Consider the following 16,755-nt stretch of genomic DNA (forward strand, 5'->3'; position numbering starts at 1 on the left):
ACAGTAATTTCTCACACACCAAGGAAAATCTCACGATATAGAGGTTATATCTGCATGTAAAATATAAAATAAAATGCCGCTGAAAACAGAATTGATTTCAACCAGTGCAAGAAGAGCAGTTTACATTCATTTTGCTTCAAAGATTATCAAACAGGATTACCACAAGTTCTAGAAATCAGGGAAATTAGGGAATACCAGGAAATTCCAAAAGTGTCAGGGAAATCAGGGACATTTGAAAAAAAAAAAAAAAAAAACACTGGAAAAATCTCATTTTTGTCTCAGTAAATGTAATGGTTTGTTTACTGAGATGTCATTGACATCATCGCTGGCTGGGTGCAGCTGAGAACGTGAGTCACTGTCCTACCCCCTCATTCTCACTGCTTCTCCCCTTTCTACCACTCCCCTCAGCTTGCAGTCAGTGCTACCACCACTTCTTGCTGCTGGCCTGGCAGCTGCCAACAAGAGACAGGGAGGCGTGAGGAGTGGTTTGTCTGGATGTGATTTTCAGAGACTGTTGACACAGCGGCCGGAGATGGCGGTTATGCGTGCATGAGTTGTGTCTGAGTGATTGTATGAATGTGTGTGTGCTCTCATTTTCTGACAAAGGCTATGGCCAAAAATTAAGTTGTAAGAATGTGATTCTCTTTTCTTATGTGCCTGTCTGTGGCTCAGTGATCATTTTTACGGTGAGTTGCTACCTATCCTCATTAGTATTGATTCTCAGTATTTGCACAAGTTATATGTTGTCTGTGACATGTGAATACCTGGCCACACAAGTAGACTCCCATGATGGGCCATTTCTATGGGTATATCTAACGGTCAGGCTTGCGAAGCCCATTGTTTCCCACTAATGTGCAGGAACTGCCCATCAGACCTATTCTCACTGATCTTCCCAAAGACCAGGTCTGTTTGTGTGTGCGTAATGTGGTGGATTTTCATGGTTTATCAGTGGACCCAGGACTAGGGTGCTCCTCAGCAGGCCACAGGCCATGCACAATGGATTTCAGGAATTGCGATAGTCTCACCAAAAGTACATTGTACAGTGCAGCGGTTTATAGACATTTTATTTATACTAGTACATTTTGGCACTTTGAAAGTAGTTTATATATTAGAAAGTATGAATGATAAGAAGAAGAAAATTTCACTGGCAGTTTGTACACTATGCACTCATGTATTTATTGAAAGAAAAACCACTTAATACCTTTAAAATAATAGACATAACACAGTGGGTAATAACTGACAATAATGAACATAGTAGAACCAACATTTTATTGGCAGTCACCTACAGTGTCGGCTTACACAACTCTTCCCTGCCTTATTCACTTCTTTCGAGAGACCTACTTTTTTCTGAGGTTATTTCTGAAATCAGTGAAGGTATTTTAAATCAGTCTTGCAACTCCAATGAAATACATATTTTTATCACCAAATGTATTTTGTTTTATTGAAATAAACTAACATCAGTGGTTTTAATGAAACATGTATACCATTTGTCTTGCTTTCTCCAAACAAAATAAAAATAATAATCTCCTGGTATGATGGTAAACTACGTGCAATTTGTTGAGAGACTGTATAAAGCATATTTAACAACCGAAAGAACACATTTATTAAAACCATATTACTTCACGGTGTTTATAATGCAGGATCACAATCTTAAGAATATAGGGATAGATCCCTTGCCCATGTCATTATCTAGCACTTCATCTTTAATTATCTTAACAAGAAGACTTTATAAGTAGCAATGCATATGTGCAGATGATTACCTAAAATGGACCAGTTCTTCTTCAACTTGTTACAGGGATTGTGGCTTGGATCATCACAGAACCTCCCACTACCTCATAACCTATGGGCTTAGCAAGCCACATATTCCAACAAACATCCATTACTTAGTAAAACAAACTTTAAAAAGTGTCAACTGATGTTATTTCCATCATCAGCAATATTTCAACATATGGTAGAAGTTGAGAAATGATAAACTGAGGCATCAGATCAGGTGAGCAACTGCACTACAGATTTATCAATCTTTATATTGTCTTCAAATTAATGATATGAATATAATAGAGGGAAACATTCCACGTGGGAAAAATATATCTAAAAACAAAGATGATGTGACTCACCAAATGAAAGCACTGGCAGGTTGATTGACACACAAACAAACACAAACATACACACAAAATTCAAGCTTTTGCAACCAACGGTTGCTTCATCAGGAAAGAGGGAAGGAGAGGGAAAGACGAAAGGATGTGGGTTTTAAGGGAGAGGGTAAGGAGTCATTCCAATCCCGGGAGCGGAAAGACTTACCTTTCCGCTCCCGGGATTGGAATGACTCCTTACCCTCTCCCTTAAAACCCACATCCTTTCGTCTTTCCCTCTCCTTCCCTCTTTCCTGATGAAGCAACCGTTGGTTGCAAAAGCTTGAATTTTGTGTGTATGTTTGTGTTTGTTTGTGTGTCTATCAACCTGCCAGCGCTTTCGTTTGGTGAGTCACATCATCTTTGTTTTTAGATACATTTATATTGTCTTCAGTAGATGACCTTATACTCCTAGCCATTTACACTGTCAGCAGTGAGCCTTCTATTGCAAAACATTTATACAAAATCAATGAATGTTTTACACCTAGCTCACCGAGTTGCTAGTCCGAAACTTTCCCTTATGAATTTTCCATTTAATCTTTTCTGATGTAGCTGTCTGGTATACAGGCATTTTGTACCATGCAGATCTGCATCAATCTGCCATAACAGATAGAGTTAGTGCCTGTCTGGCTGGCTGAAACATCACTGTTATGCTGCCTTGTTCCTATGGCCACCAACATTAATCAGTTGTTCATTTTTAAGAAATAGCACTCTGTCCATCAACACTGCAACCCTGGCCCAGAGGGTGACAGCACTAACTCTCCCTGGGGTTGACAATCTGCTAACTCTACTCAGTTCAAGGTCAGGCTATGTTGCCGTCCCTTGGACCTGGATCTGCTGCACCATGAATGCTACTCAATGGTGGAACTTTCTTTTTTCTTACTACATCTCTGTTATGTATTAACCAAGCATGGCAGATATCTCCTGTGCATTTGTCAACAGATGTATATGTGAGGTCCTTCTCTGCATCATTCTGAGGGTAGGCTGTTTGTGGCACTCAAAATGAGAGTGAGTTAGTCAGCCCTATTTTTGATATTGGAAGTGTAATTATTTGAATGTATTTTCTTCCTATGGACCTAATTACTGGCCAATAATTTTGCTGCATCATATTTTTCCCATTTCCACTTCAGGATAATTCTCTAAATGTGCCTAAAGAGCACACACAAATGCTCCTACCCTTTTTATACAAAACATCATCATATTAATCTTTTGGTTTCAGGAAAGAACTGCTCCTGATTTCATTCCTTTCAGTGAACCCACATTCTGAAGAGCCCACATCACAGTCTACTACTCATTATCCATTGGCAACATACCAAATGTTGTTCTCCATTAGCAAAGACTGTATATGTTACAAAAGATATACAAATTAGCGAGGAAGTATATAATTTTACAGAACAATTGTATATAAATATAGTGGTTCTAAAAATAAGAATGAGAAACAATATTCCAGAATGAGATTTTCACTCTGCAGCGGAGTGTGCGCTGATATGAAACTTCCTGGCAGATTAAAACTGTGTGCCCGACCGAGACTCGAACTCGGGACCTTTGCCTTTCGCGGGCAAGTGCTCTACCAACTGAGCTACCGAAGCACGACTCACGCCCGGTACTCACAGCTTTACTTCTGCCAGTACCTCGTCTCCTACCTCCCAAACTTTACAGAAGCTCTCCTGCGAACCTTGCAGAACTAGCACTCCTGAAAGAAAGGATATTGCGGAGACATGGCTTAGCCACAGCCTGGGGGATGTTTCCAGAATGAGATTTTCACTCTGCAGCGGAGTGTGCGCTGATATGAAACTTCCTGTTGCTGGGTAAGTGTACACTGTCTGACAGTGGTTCTTACTACGCAGTGTGTCAGTAATATAATAATAATAGTCAGGAAACACTACAACACACTAATTTATTTATTTTACATACCTGAGGGATTTGTGTCAAAAAATCTCATTGCTCCTTTAAGTATAGCATTGAATATTCTGTTATGGAGACCTTGAGAGGAATTCATTGTGACTTTAAAGAAAACAAAGGATCTGTATGTTGTAATTATGATGCTTCCGGCAATGCACACTGTATATATTATAATGTATTCATCTCTTGTGAAGGATTCTTGAGCTGTAATGTTGCTTTCATTTGGGTAACTGATATTAACGTCTTCACTATTAATATAAATTTCAGGCTTCTCATTTCCTGGAATATTACTTTCCTTCACTGTTTCAGGTGCATACAGAGTGTCATTCAATGGTATGGAATCAGTGGTGTCATTATATTCTGTTGTCGCTGAATATCCTGAAGTAGAATTAACTGACAGAAATCTGTCAGTACTATTAACAATTTTTGGCAGTTCAAATGACACTTTTTGATTCATTCTGTCCATTCTCAGCTGTTCCTGATTTGTCCTGTAAAATAAATGTTTATTAAACTATAACTGTAGTGTAATCTGAGTTTTATCATACAATTATTTCAAGTGATATAGCAAAATGGCCATTAAATAAACTTATATTTTGGACAATACTATAACCCATACTAAAATTCCTTAATGTGATCAGCAAAATTTTCCTAAAATGTTACTGAGAAGAAGGCTATTATCTTCCTCAGCTTCAGAACAAAACTTGAGCTTTGCCCTAGTGGTAGCTCACACACGATTGAAGTAGTGTAATGGGTGCCATCACATTCACTTACATGGCATACCATTCAAAGAACTAACCAATAACGCACTCTTTAGGTTCTGAAGCTTGGGATTTGACTCTACTCCTTTTGTGTATGCTTGCCACCTCCACTTTACATTTGCTGATACTCCAATAATACAACATTAGCTTGTAACTGTCAAGGTGCATCCACTCAATATCAGAGACTTCCAGGTGACTAAGATATGTTTATTTCAATGTACCAGTGAGACCGAACTCATTCCTTCAGCAAAACATCTTCTTATTTACAACTTTGAAGCATTTATGGATAGATGGTTTGATGGTTAGAGGTTTCAGGATCAGTCTAATGATTTTTTACTTCCTTTTTATGTACCAATCTTCCTTAACAGAGAGTTGCATATGTGAAATCAAAACTGTACTGTCATTCAGCCTCACTGTTAATTTTGCATCCTCTCATAGCATGTTTGGTGAGCTTATTTGAGGGTTGGAAACACACATGGCCATGTCACATTAAATGATAGTAAACTACTGTAATGTTCAGTTTCATGAATACTTTTAACATACAGCTTTTAGGTATTTGATAACATATTGTATCACATACTTATTCTTAATTCTGTTTTCCAATTTGTGTGTGTGTGTCCACAAATGATCTGAATGCAAGAGTAAAAACACATCTAGTTGGATGTTTTATTCCTCTAACTAACTGTTGTACTCATGATGAACTCATATCATACAAACTGAAAATTTTAAGAAAATGACAAGGTGATAGCAATTAACAATAGAACAGTGAAACTACCAAAACTTGGGAACAAAATCCAGAGTCCTACAAAACACATACATTCCAATTATAACTAAAATTTAGCTGTGACACCAATAATGAACTTAAATTTATTTATTTGTTTTGATTTTTAATGACATATAGATAAGTTGGCAACAGTTGCCTTATTTGAGTAAGTTTAATCATTGACTTAAATGGCAGCTGAAGCTACCTTGTTTTGCTTCATAGCTGAGGGAACCATGCCAAAAATGTGGCCCAAGTAGCAGGAAATAAATGGACATTATTAACACTTAACCAGAATACAACAAAACAGTCATTTAGACTTCAGTACACTCTATTGCACTAGAAGACTTCCTACAAGGGCAATAAAAGTGTGGCTGTATTGGTGGGGAGCAGCAGGCCTTGAAGGAAACCAATGAGAGGGGTCCCAGTAAGGTGGAGGCTAATAATGATTGGAGATAGATGTGGCTGCTGCTGAGAGGTGGCTTCCTTGGATGGACCACTGACATGGCCAGCAAAGGAAAGAGTGATGGTGAGCTGCACAGAGGTGCAGGTGTGGCCAATGTTGAGCCAAGCTTATAGAAGTTGGACAAGGCACGGTGTGACAGTTCGTACACAACTCGGATTGTGGGCATCGGTGGCCAGTATGGAGAAAAGTGAAGATATGGGATTGGTAACTGAAGCGGCTAGCTTGGACAGGATGTCAAGTGAAGACTTAGATGCAGCTTCAAACATACAACAGTGCTGGCCAACTGGAGCTCCGATTGAGGAACTGGCAGTTGCAGTCGGCACCACGGCTTGGGGCAACTCCTGCTGAGAACTGGATCTGGTCAGTCGGACGGTATCCTTTATAGTCGGCTGGCAGAAGAATACTTCTGCAAGGTTGGCAGGCACATAATCAGCAGAAGGATAATTGGTGACTGTGTTGGCACTGCTAATTGTGGCGCCTCTAGAGGCAAAACTGGTACCACATATTACTGTGATGGCTGCAGGAGGTGCAGTTGTTGCCAAACATGGTATGTTTATGTGTGTGGTCATACTGTTTAGCCTAAATCCATGAGGTGGTGTCACCAGCAATCTGGAGAGATGGTAGCCTGCAATACATGTCTGTGTTTCATACCAGTGGATCACACGGGATACTATATGGTGTATAGAAAAAAGATGAGAAAGAGAGTAGGTCAAAAGAATAATTTCCCAGATGTACGCATTTATGAAATTTGTTTGTCAAAGAAAAGAAAAGAGAAATATTTATTGTACAGATACAGGTAATTAATCTCTGAAGTCCTGAACAAGTTATTAGGGTAAGTAGACAGGAAATATTACTTGAAAATTTAAATGTGGTGTATCGCTATTAGTTCTTTACTGCCTATGAATAAAATAAAAATGCAGCTTTTTAACAGTAATGAATTTAAAAGTAATTCAAATTCTATTTGAGCTCAGCATTTATGAAACTGATGAATTTTTAAGGGAGGCAAAGAATATGGTATGACTACACTTTGTGATCAGTTTTTATATGCTTCTATAAACACATATATGAGTAAGTTTGTAATTGGCTAAATTTACTATGCAATATCAGTTTGTACCAGAAGTTTCTCTGTTTTGTATTTGTGTGAAGGTACGATAATTATTTGTGTAATATTTTTCTTGTTTTTGTAATTATTTGTGTAACATTTATACTGTGTAATATTGACTTTTGTAATGCCTCAGACGACCTCTGAGGTCTCTACAACGATACAAATCAATCAGTCAATCATGATGTTAATGGCAGTAAAAATTGTAATTAGGAATTATGTATTCCTTCACACATTTGTTGCTGATTGACAGCTGGCCTTTAAGGCACGAGAAACTGAAAACACGAATAGTTTCATGTTGCTTCTACCCCTTTACAGGATGCAAAGACTTACTAACATCTGAACTGACAGTATAATTATACTCACCAGTATGTAACCCAAAAATCAGCACTGTTTGACGCTGCCTGCCCAACTATGAGGACAAGAAGAAGCCATCCAAGTAGCCAATAACTTGAGCCAGCTGTTATGTATTCTTTGTAGAGAGCTTTGTTCAATTTTCCTCTTTCTATCATCTCAGCACTTTCATCAGGCTCATCTCCATCTTGATCTTCATGAACGGAAGTCTGCAATTTTCACTTTTTAAATTATTTTTTAGGGGCAGTAAATAACTAATCTTAAAAATAAACTTGTCATGGAGAAACTACCTAAGGCATTTCAGTTATATTTATATAGTACAAATTCTGTTAAAAATACAAATTCTAATTTCTTATTTTCAAATATTATTAATATATACTATTCAACTTCTAGGTTTTCAAAATGTTTCATTCTAGTTCTGAAACACATGGACTGATAAATTATGATTTACCTTTTTAGGTGTCAGTATGCATTCTACAGAGCAAAATAGGGCTTTTTGATATGACACAGATACTTAGAAGAATACTGGTATATATTTTATTTCAGCTTTTGGTTGGAAATTTTCATTATGGTGATCTCTTATAGTAACTTTTGATATGGATATGTGTTTTCCTTGTGTGTGTGTGTGCGTGTGTGTGTGTGTGTGTGTGTGTGTGTGTGTGTGTGTGTGTAAGAGAAAAGTGTGAGAAGGGGGTTGCCAGTAATCACTTTCATACTGCTACTAACCACATATTGAATGGTTTATTTTGAACACCTACATTCTAGTACACACTCTTTACCTGCTTGTTGCATTTCTGTTTATTTCTCCATAAAATCAAGGAGAAAAATACGTCTGTCACAACAAATGTGATTTTACGTTGCTCCATTCTTATTTGAGCATGGTTAAGCAGTCCTTTGGAGAATGCCATAAATAACCCTCTCTTCTGTCATTCCAATGACACATATGTATATCAGTTTTATGAATGAATCAGTACCACTTACAACAAACCACTATTCCACCAGTAGTCTGTTGGATCGTAAAATGATAAAAGTTGCAGGCAAATCAGAGTGTAAACTGGTCACTTCATAAAACTCACAGTAAAATCACTATCATGAAACTAACACAAAACAAGAACTCTCTTCTTTTACACACTAGGAAAACTACATAGTATTCTTGGAAACAACAAAGGATATTTCAGAGTAGAAAGTAAACTGTTAAAAACTTAAATGGTCACTCTCCATAATGATGAAATTCTAAGCACTGTTCATTGAAACAAGAGCAGAAACTATTATTTTTACAGAAGAGACATTAATTAGCTCTTGTACTCAAGTTCATGCCAAAATGCATACTCTTTTGTAATTAGGAAACATTAGTGGTCAAACATGTATAGCTCTTCTGTCATAGAAGAATATGATCACCACTTTATGGACAAGGAATATTATTGTGAAACTGAACTCTTTTTCTCTTTTATATTTGCCTGTATGTCATGAATGGTAGTGTAACAGTTCAACTATCTATGTCTCCTGCATGGTACACTAACAACTAAGATTTATGTACAATAATGGAAGGAATGTTAGTAACTAACTATAAAATTTAAGTGTTGAGTAGTTGACAGGAGCATAATTTAATAGTTGCCTGTTAATTAATATAAATCAGTACCATTTATTTATTTATTTTTATTTAATTATTCACTTTTCCTGTGTTTTGAATGGTAAAAGAGATCCTATGGGTGAAGGGTACACAACAGGGTACATCAAATTCTCATTTAACTATACCGTTTCTTCTTTTTCTCTGCATAGAATAAGTTCTTTGACCTGAAAGCCTGATATACTTTAGCCTTTTTATACAGGACCATCAAATTCCTTTACTATCTTTATTTGGCATAAATTGTATATTAAACTTTGTATAAAGCAACAACCAATGAATAAAATTTAAATCAGCATTTGATGATGTAGAACTATTACAGAAATATATGGTAGCCCATTGTTGCTGTTGTTTATAATGATGACTCAGTTTCCTGACTGGAATTTTAGCACCTGCTGTGAGTTGAGGCAAAACTCATTCTGGCTTTGTTGATAAAGACGAGTAGTCACATATTGCTTATCTTTGTCCCAGAAGGACTTGAAGGTGTTTAAACTGCATAACTGTCACTATCAAGTTTGCAGTCTCCAACTTGTGCTGAATAAGTGGAAAAAAAGCATTGTGCTTCAACACCCAAATTTTAAAATGCTGAAAAAGCAGACTGTTAAAATCTCAGTTCAAAAAAGAATGCACAAATAATGACAGGCAACAGTTAGTAGAAATCTGTGCATCTGTAAAATATCAATGCACAAAGCATGCAACTTCCACTGTCAAACCTTAGCAAAAATCATGCTAAGAATCCAAGAAAAGTCACCTGTTGTTCAGTTTGGCATGGCAGCAGAAGACAGCAAAAGGAGAGCTGAAGTTCTAAATTTTGCATGTAAGAAATCGTTCATGCAGGAGGATCATACAGACATAATGTCATTTAACCATTTGACAGACTTCCATATGGAGGACCTAGTAATAGGCATCCCTGGCACTGAGAAGCAACTGAAATAGTTGGAAAAAATTTGTTGCCTGATCCAGAAGGAATCCCAATTCAGTTTTAAGAGAGTACTCTGTGGCACTGCCTCATTGCTTATGTAGCATTTCTCAAGAATCTCCTACCCAGGACAAAGTCCCAAGCAACTAGTAAAAAACTGTTGTGTGCTCCTGTGCGTAAGAAAGGTAAAAGAATGGACCTGCAAAATCACAGACTACCATCCTTAATATTAGTTTGCTCCAAAATTTTTGAACATATTCTGAGTCTGAATATAATAAATTTACTTAACAATGCAGGAAAAGACAGATTGCTTAAAGAAGAAGTTGCATATGGTCACAATTAAAGGACACTTCTGTCTGCAACTTAACATGACTTTGTGGCAGTGATATTTTTCATGTCTGGTGCAAAGTGAGATCAAAAGTGCGCGAGAGTTTTTTTTGGTCATGTGTTGTTTTTTTATCTTTGCCGTAAGACTATAGGATCTCCTAGTTTTTGTTACTTCTCTGTTGTTTTTAGTTTTCTTCTCAGTGTGAGTTTTCACAAATAAATAGTACTCCGTTAACTCATTATACCGGACGGCTAAGCAATTATTTGTTGTAGACAAGTCGCCTACATAATTGGTGACCTCCGATTAAGGAACTTTAAATCTTTCGTTAGCTACATCGAACATTAACTGCAGAAGCAATGACCGACGACGGCAAACGATACGGTTCGATAACGGAAGAAATTCATAGGCTTCAGAATGAGATAGAAACTTTACAGTTGCATATTTCGAAAGATATGAACTTAAAGCATATACCGGACCAAAGGAATGACGTTGGTTCAACAACCATGGCAGCACAACCAGAGCAAGTAACAGCAATGGAAGTACCCGTTGGTTTCAACGCTTCACCAACTCAACGGTTGCAATTACGGACGCCCCCATTCATGCCTTCTCAGCCACACACATGGTTCGCGGTAATGGAAAATATATTTCTACAACAAAGAATATTCAGTGATCACGAGAAGTTCACCTTGGTGATAAGTAATTTGGACCATCAGACCTCGGTTTTGGTATCTGACTTTATAGCGAACCCGCCTACTGAAGGAGCATACTGTACACTGAAAGAAGAATTAATTTCTCGGTGTGTGAAGTCAGTCGACATCAGAGTCAAACAAGTATTGTACCAAGAGAAACGGGGAGATAGGACCCCGTCAGAATGCTGGCGTCATTTACGCAACCTGGTAGATAGATCAACAGTCTCTGATAGACTGTTACTCCACGTATGGCAACAACAGCTACCAGTGCAAGTAAGAACTACACTAGCTATATACGACGAAAGATCAGTTGACGAGCTGCTGCTCGCTGCAGACAGAATCTACGAGACGCACGAGCCTACTGCAACAGTCGCAATGATGTCGACAGATGCCACATACGGTAACTACCATTACCAGCAAGACCAAACTGACGATATAACAGTAAACTGTGCCGCGGTCACAACGCGACAAACAACAAAAAGTTCAAACGAAATTAGAGATTTAAAAACTGCAATAGATGATTTGCGAGCGCAACTACGCACGCTACAACGACCACAAATTATCTTTAAGCACAAGAGAGACCGGGCTGGGCGTGAAACACGAAGTCAACAAGAGGACGAGCGTAAGGTGTGTTGGTACCATATATGTTTTGGGAGAAATGCTACAAGATGTACATCACCATGCGCCTGCTCAGACAACCAAGGTATGTACAGAAACAGTGCAGTGTTTTCATGTCAGCGACAACAGTCGTCAATACATATGCCTCCTGCTTCGAAAAGATTGTATGTATCAGACGTACTTACGGGTACAAGGTTTTTGATGGATACCGGGTCAGACATTAGTTTGCTTCCTGTCAGCCATGCGCCACACAACGAAAAAGACATACAGCCACGTTTGAAGGCAGTGAATAACTCGGTGATTAACACGTACGGATGTAAAGTGTGCAAGATTGATGTGGGTTTTCCCAAACAGTTTACCTGGTCTTTTGTGATAGCTGGTATATCAGAACCTATTTTGGGCGCTGATTTTCTGGCACATTTCGAGTTGGCGGTCGACTTACAAGGAAAACGTTTGTTAAATCTGATGGACAACAGTGCAATATCAAGCACTAAAGGGCATACAACTTGTGAGAAGCTACAGGCGATTGGCAACTCTGTAGTCGAAGAGCTACATGACGAAGAGAAGATTCGGAAATGTTACAGGCGGGAATAATTCGCCGGTCAGACAGTCCGTGGTCTTCACCCCTACACTTAGTACGTAAGAAAGATGGATCATGGAGACCGTGTGGGGATTACCGAGCATTAAACTCAAGAACCATTCCAGATAGATACCCAGTACCTAATATACAGGACTTCACATGTGCTTTGGCTGGCGTGAAAATTTTTAGCGTCCTCGATTGCAAGAAAGCATACAACCAGATACCGGTGGCTCCAAGAGATGTTCAGAAGACAGCAGTGATTACACCATTTGGATTATTCGAGTTTTTATTTATGCCTTTTGGCCTTAAGAACGCAGCACAGACTTGGCAGCGATTTATCGACAAGGTGATAAAGGGATTAACATTTTGCTTTGCTTATCTTGATGACATTTTGGTTTTCTCTCCGGATAGTCAAACACATGAAAAGCATCTGTGTCAACTTTGCAAGCATCTATCTCACTACGGAGTCGTTTTAAACGAAAATAAATGCGTCATGCACAAGAACCAAGTCACTTTCCTCGGCCATACTGTGTCATCAGAAGATATATTGCCTCTGCCAGAGAAGATCGCAGCGATACAGGCCCTTCCGAAACCGACAAACTACCAAGAGCTACGACGATACATGGGATTAATAAATTTTCATAGACGTCACCTACCAGCAACGGCTGCGGTGCAAGCACCACTCACTGATGCACTCAAGGGACACGACGCCAAAGGTCGACGAATAGTTAAGTGGACACAAGAAATGGACAAAGCATTTAATGATCTTCAAGCAAGCCTCAGCAAAGCAGTGTTGCTCGCTCACCCAGTTCACTATGCACAATTAGCTATTGTTGTAGATGCGAGCCAGTCAGCAATAGCACCAGCGTGTAGAACGGCAATGGCAACCACTACGGTTTTTCTCTAAAAAGTTACAGACTGCACAAATATACGTTGCCCACCACCTTCTCTCCATGGTAACCGTAAGGTGTTTGTACACAAAGACTTGTACAATTGCTCTCACGTAATGTTGCGAACAGACTCAGTCAAATCGCCTTTACACCCACCATATACGGGCCCATATCAGGTGCTGAGTAGAAATAAGCATACCGTGGACATAATGTACAATGGTGTTCCGACAAAGGTATCGATTGAATGTGTCAAGCCAGCATGGGTTTTACCCTCTCCGACCTCTGACACCACGCCTGTGCATCAACACATGATGGACGCAGAGCATACCCAAACACCACTCAGTACATCGTCCGAGACAGGTGAATCACCACCACAAACAACAACGTCACCGCCCCCGAGACACCCGACGCACACCAGAGCTGGACGTCGAATAAAATTCAAGTATCAAGATATCCCTGGGGCTCCGCACTTTAAGGGGGGGGGGGGGCTGTGTGGCAGTGATATTTTTCATGTCTGGTGCAAAGTAAGATCAAAAGTGCACGAGAGTTTTTTTTTTGGTCATGTGTTGTTTTTTATCTTTGCCGTAAGACTATAGGATCTCCTAGTTTTTGTTACTTCTCTGTTGTTTTTAGTTTTCTTCTCAGTGTGAGTTTTCACGAATAAATAGTACTCCGTTAACTCATTATACCGGATGGCTATGCAATTATTTGTTGTAGGCAAGTCGCCTACAACTTCTTTACAGTAAGTAGTAATCTGTAATCTGCTTTTCCCATATTTTTTACATTTCTACCTGGATTTTCCATTGTTTGATAAAATTACTTAAGGCAGAGAAGGTTCTATCCACAAATCAGCATTGATTTAGAAAGCAATGCTCATGTGAAACTCAGCTTGCCCTTTTCTCACAAAATATCCTATTAATGACGGAAAGGGTAACAGGCAGATTCCATATTCCTAGATTTCCAGAAAGCATTCCACACAGTGGTCCACTGCAGATGGTTAATGAAGGTTTAAGCATATGATTTAGGTTACCAGGTACTGAGTGGCTCAAAGATGCATAACACGTAGATCTTGGTACACTGTCCTTGAAGGTGAGTGGATCAGAGTTAAGGGTTCTGTCAGGAGTACCTCAGGAAAGTGAGATAGGACCATTCTTCTTTTCCAAATACACAAATGATGTGACAGACAGGCTGAACAGCAGTCTGCGGCTGTTTGCTTATGATGCTGTGGTGTTTGGGAAGAAGTCATCATTGAGTGACTGTAGGAGATGTAACGAAACAGGCTGTATTGGGTCATGTGGAGTACCCGATACAACAGGTTTCGTAGCACACGATACGTGCTAAAACAGATGTGGCTAGTGTATAAGTATACTTAGTGAATAAGGTCACTTAGTGCAACAGTGTGAAATAACTGTAACAAAAATGTTCAACTGTGTTACAGGCCAGTTAATGTATGTTCTTAATCAAGTAAAGTAACGTACAGTTAGGATAAGTCAATTCTCAATTTGATATGAATTTTGGGATGTGTTGAAGAGAAAGAACAAATTCTGGAATCAGTGTCAATAGTGTACTAACGTTAGTAACCTTTTTCATTCAGTTTTGTAATTATAATTCAATTAGTAAAAGTGATTGTTACCCATGAAGCAAATTAACTGTGTAAACCATTAATTTTGGAAAAGCTTAACATTTATGTTCCTCTGGAAGTCAGGACAAAATATTCTTACAGAAATCACCAACTAAAAACCTGTAATTAAACTTGTAATTAATGTTTCTGGAACATTCCACAGAGGAATTCATTGCAATGTCCACATATTACAAAAACTAGAGAAGATTTGTTTAAACTGGAGATGTAACCATATTGAGATAGACAATTTGTATCATAAATAATGTTAGAAGAACGATTCATTAATTTCTTGTGAGACGACTTAAAGATTTTGTGATGTATGTAAATTATTCTGCATTTTAGCCTTTAGATGTTCTAAAAAGTCATTTTGAACGTTTGAATTGTAATTTTGATGTCTTAAAAATATTACCGGCTCAAAATTGTTTGAAAAAATTGTGTAATTAATTAAATTGTGTAAATGCATTCAAGAATTTTCTGGATTGAATAATAAGAATTTAATAGCTAACTGTATGTATCTTTCAAAATTACACTTGTTAAAGTGTTCATTTCGGAAATATGCGTTATCATAGTACTCATTTTAATTTCAACTAAAACTCTGCAATGTTAGTTTTTGCTGGATTAACTTATTGCAATTGTAACATCAGACATGAAATAACAAAATAATGTCAAAGAATGTAATTGTTAAAAGATGTATAAATACGCTTTGTCCAAAGCCTTGAAGGGAGTGCAGTTGGAGTACTATCTGGTGAGTTCCGGTTCCTGGGAAGTTGTGATAAAGAAGCAGAAACCTTCACTAAATATGAGTCCACAACCAAGTCATTTGCAAGATACAAGTGGCATTCAGTAAGTAATGCAACACATTTTTGTTTCTTTTTTTTCCCCTGAAAGCATGTTGGTTTTATTCAGGATTCCAGTACACCTTATTATCCACATCTACATCTGCATCTACACAAATGCTCGGCAAGCCACCATAAAATTTGTGGTGGAGAGTACCATCACTCTTTTGGCTACAATACCATATTTTTCAACATAATCTCTGTTCAATGTGATAGCCTTATGCCACCTTACTGGGAGAGCCTGTATGCTCACTACTGGTTGACATCAGAACCGACATCTTGCTGCAACAATAACCTATGCACCATCCATGCACTGCTTCCCATGGAGAGCATCCTTCATTTGTATGTATGTATCTCAAATGTAAGCCTTTTGATTAAGTTTCCATTTACTTGAGCTCAAATGTCACATATGGTCTACCTTAAGAAGAAATACAATATTACTTCAGCATGTTACAATTTACCGCGTACACATATCTGTTAATGCTCCATGTGTTGCCCTCAAATTAGGATGCAGTACTGCACTTGCCATTGCAATGACTTACAAATTCTTTCAAACTCCTCTAGAATTCTCTCTTAAATCTTGACAAGACTGTAGAATTTGGTGCTCCAGTTCATCAAACATATCGATAGGAGTCCTGTACTCTTCACTTTTGATAAGACCCCCGACAGAAAAACCCAGAGGATGATGGCAGTTGATCTTCAAGGCTGAGGTAGAGGCCTTGCTCAATATGTATATCTTGGACTGTACTGGTATGTTAGATGAAATGTTACTTCAGCAGCAAAATGTATCAGTGCCCAGCATGCTTGAACCAGATTCTTCAAGAATGGACCATGAGAGAAATTTGAGCCCATTTAGGTAGTGACTTGATTAAAAAGTTTAAATTTCAGATACATTTCAAATAAGTAGGACAATACTTCATACCACAGGCACCTGCAAGGGTGGGTGTGAAAGAGGAAATTGTTGACCCCTCCTGAAATCTGGCGTACATATCTTCCATTCGTCACAGAATTCTAACACAGTAATAGACATGATTATTTGCATTTGTACTATGCAGTAGGTCTGACATTCCCAAGTGTGTTGAGAACTAATGTGGCTTTATTAGCAGTGACTATATAATATAGGTTTGTTCAGTTGTGAGGTTGGACAAAGTTACTTATGCCTTTCCTGTGCATGGCAGT

The 16,755-nt window shown here is 38.3% G+C and overlaps 1 protein-coding gene across 2 annotated transcripts in view; it reads right to left on the reverse strand.

Annotated features, from left to right (window-relative positions):
• The window catches only part of LOC126163186 (ATP-binding cassette sub-family C member 4-like), a 275,451-nt gene that overhangs the window by 59,220 nt on the left and 199,476 nt on the right, over positions 1-16,755 (reverse strand). For both annotated transcript variants that reach the window (XM_049920137.1, XM_049920138.1), the window contains exons 13-14: positions 7,484-7,680; positions 4,044-4,519 (exon numbers count right to left, since the gene is read on the reverse strand). In XM_049920137.1, coding sequence (XP_049776094.1) covers positions 4,044-4,519; positions 7,484-7,680 — 673 coding nt within the window. The remainder of the gene's footprint in view (positions 1-4,043; positions 4,520-7,483; positions 7,681-16,755) is intronic.

This window comes from Schistocerca cancellata, chromosome 2, assembly GCF_023864275.1.
Source record: "Schistocerca cancellata isolate TAMUIC-IGC-003103 chromosome 2, iqSchCanc2.1, whole genome shotgun sequence".
Taxonomy (NCBI): Eukaryota; Metazoa; Arthropoda; class Insecta; order Orthoptera; family Acrididae; genus Schistocerca; species Schistocerca cancellata.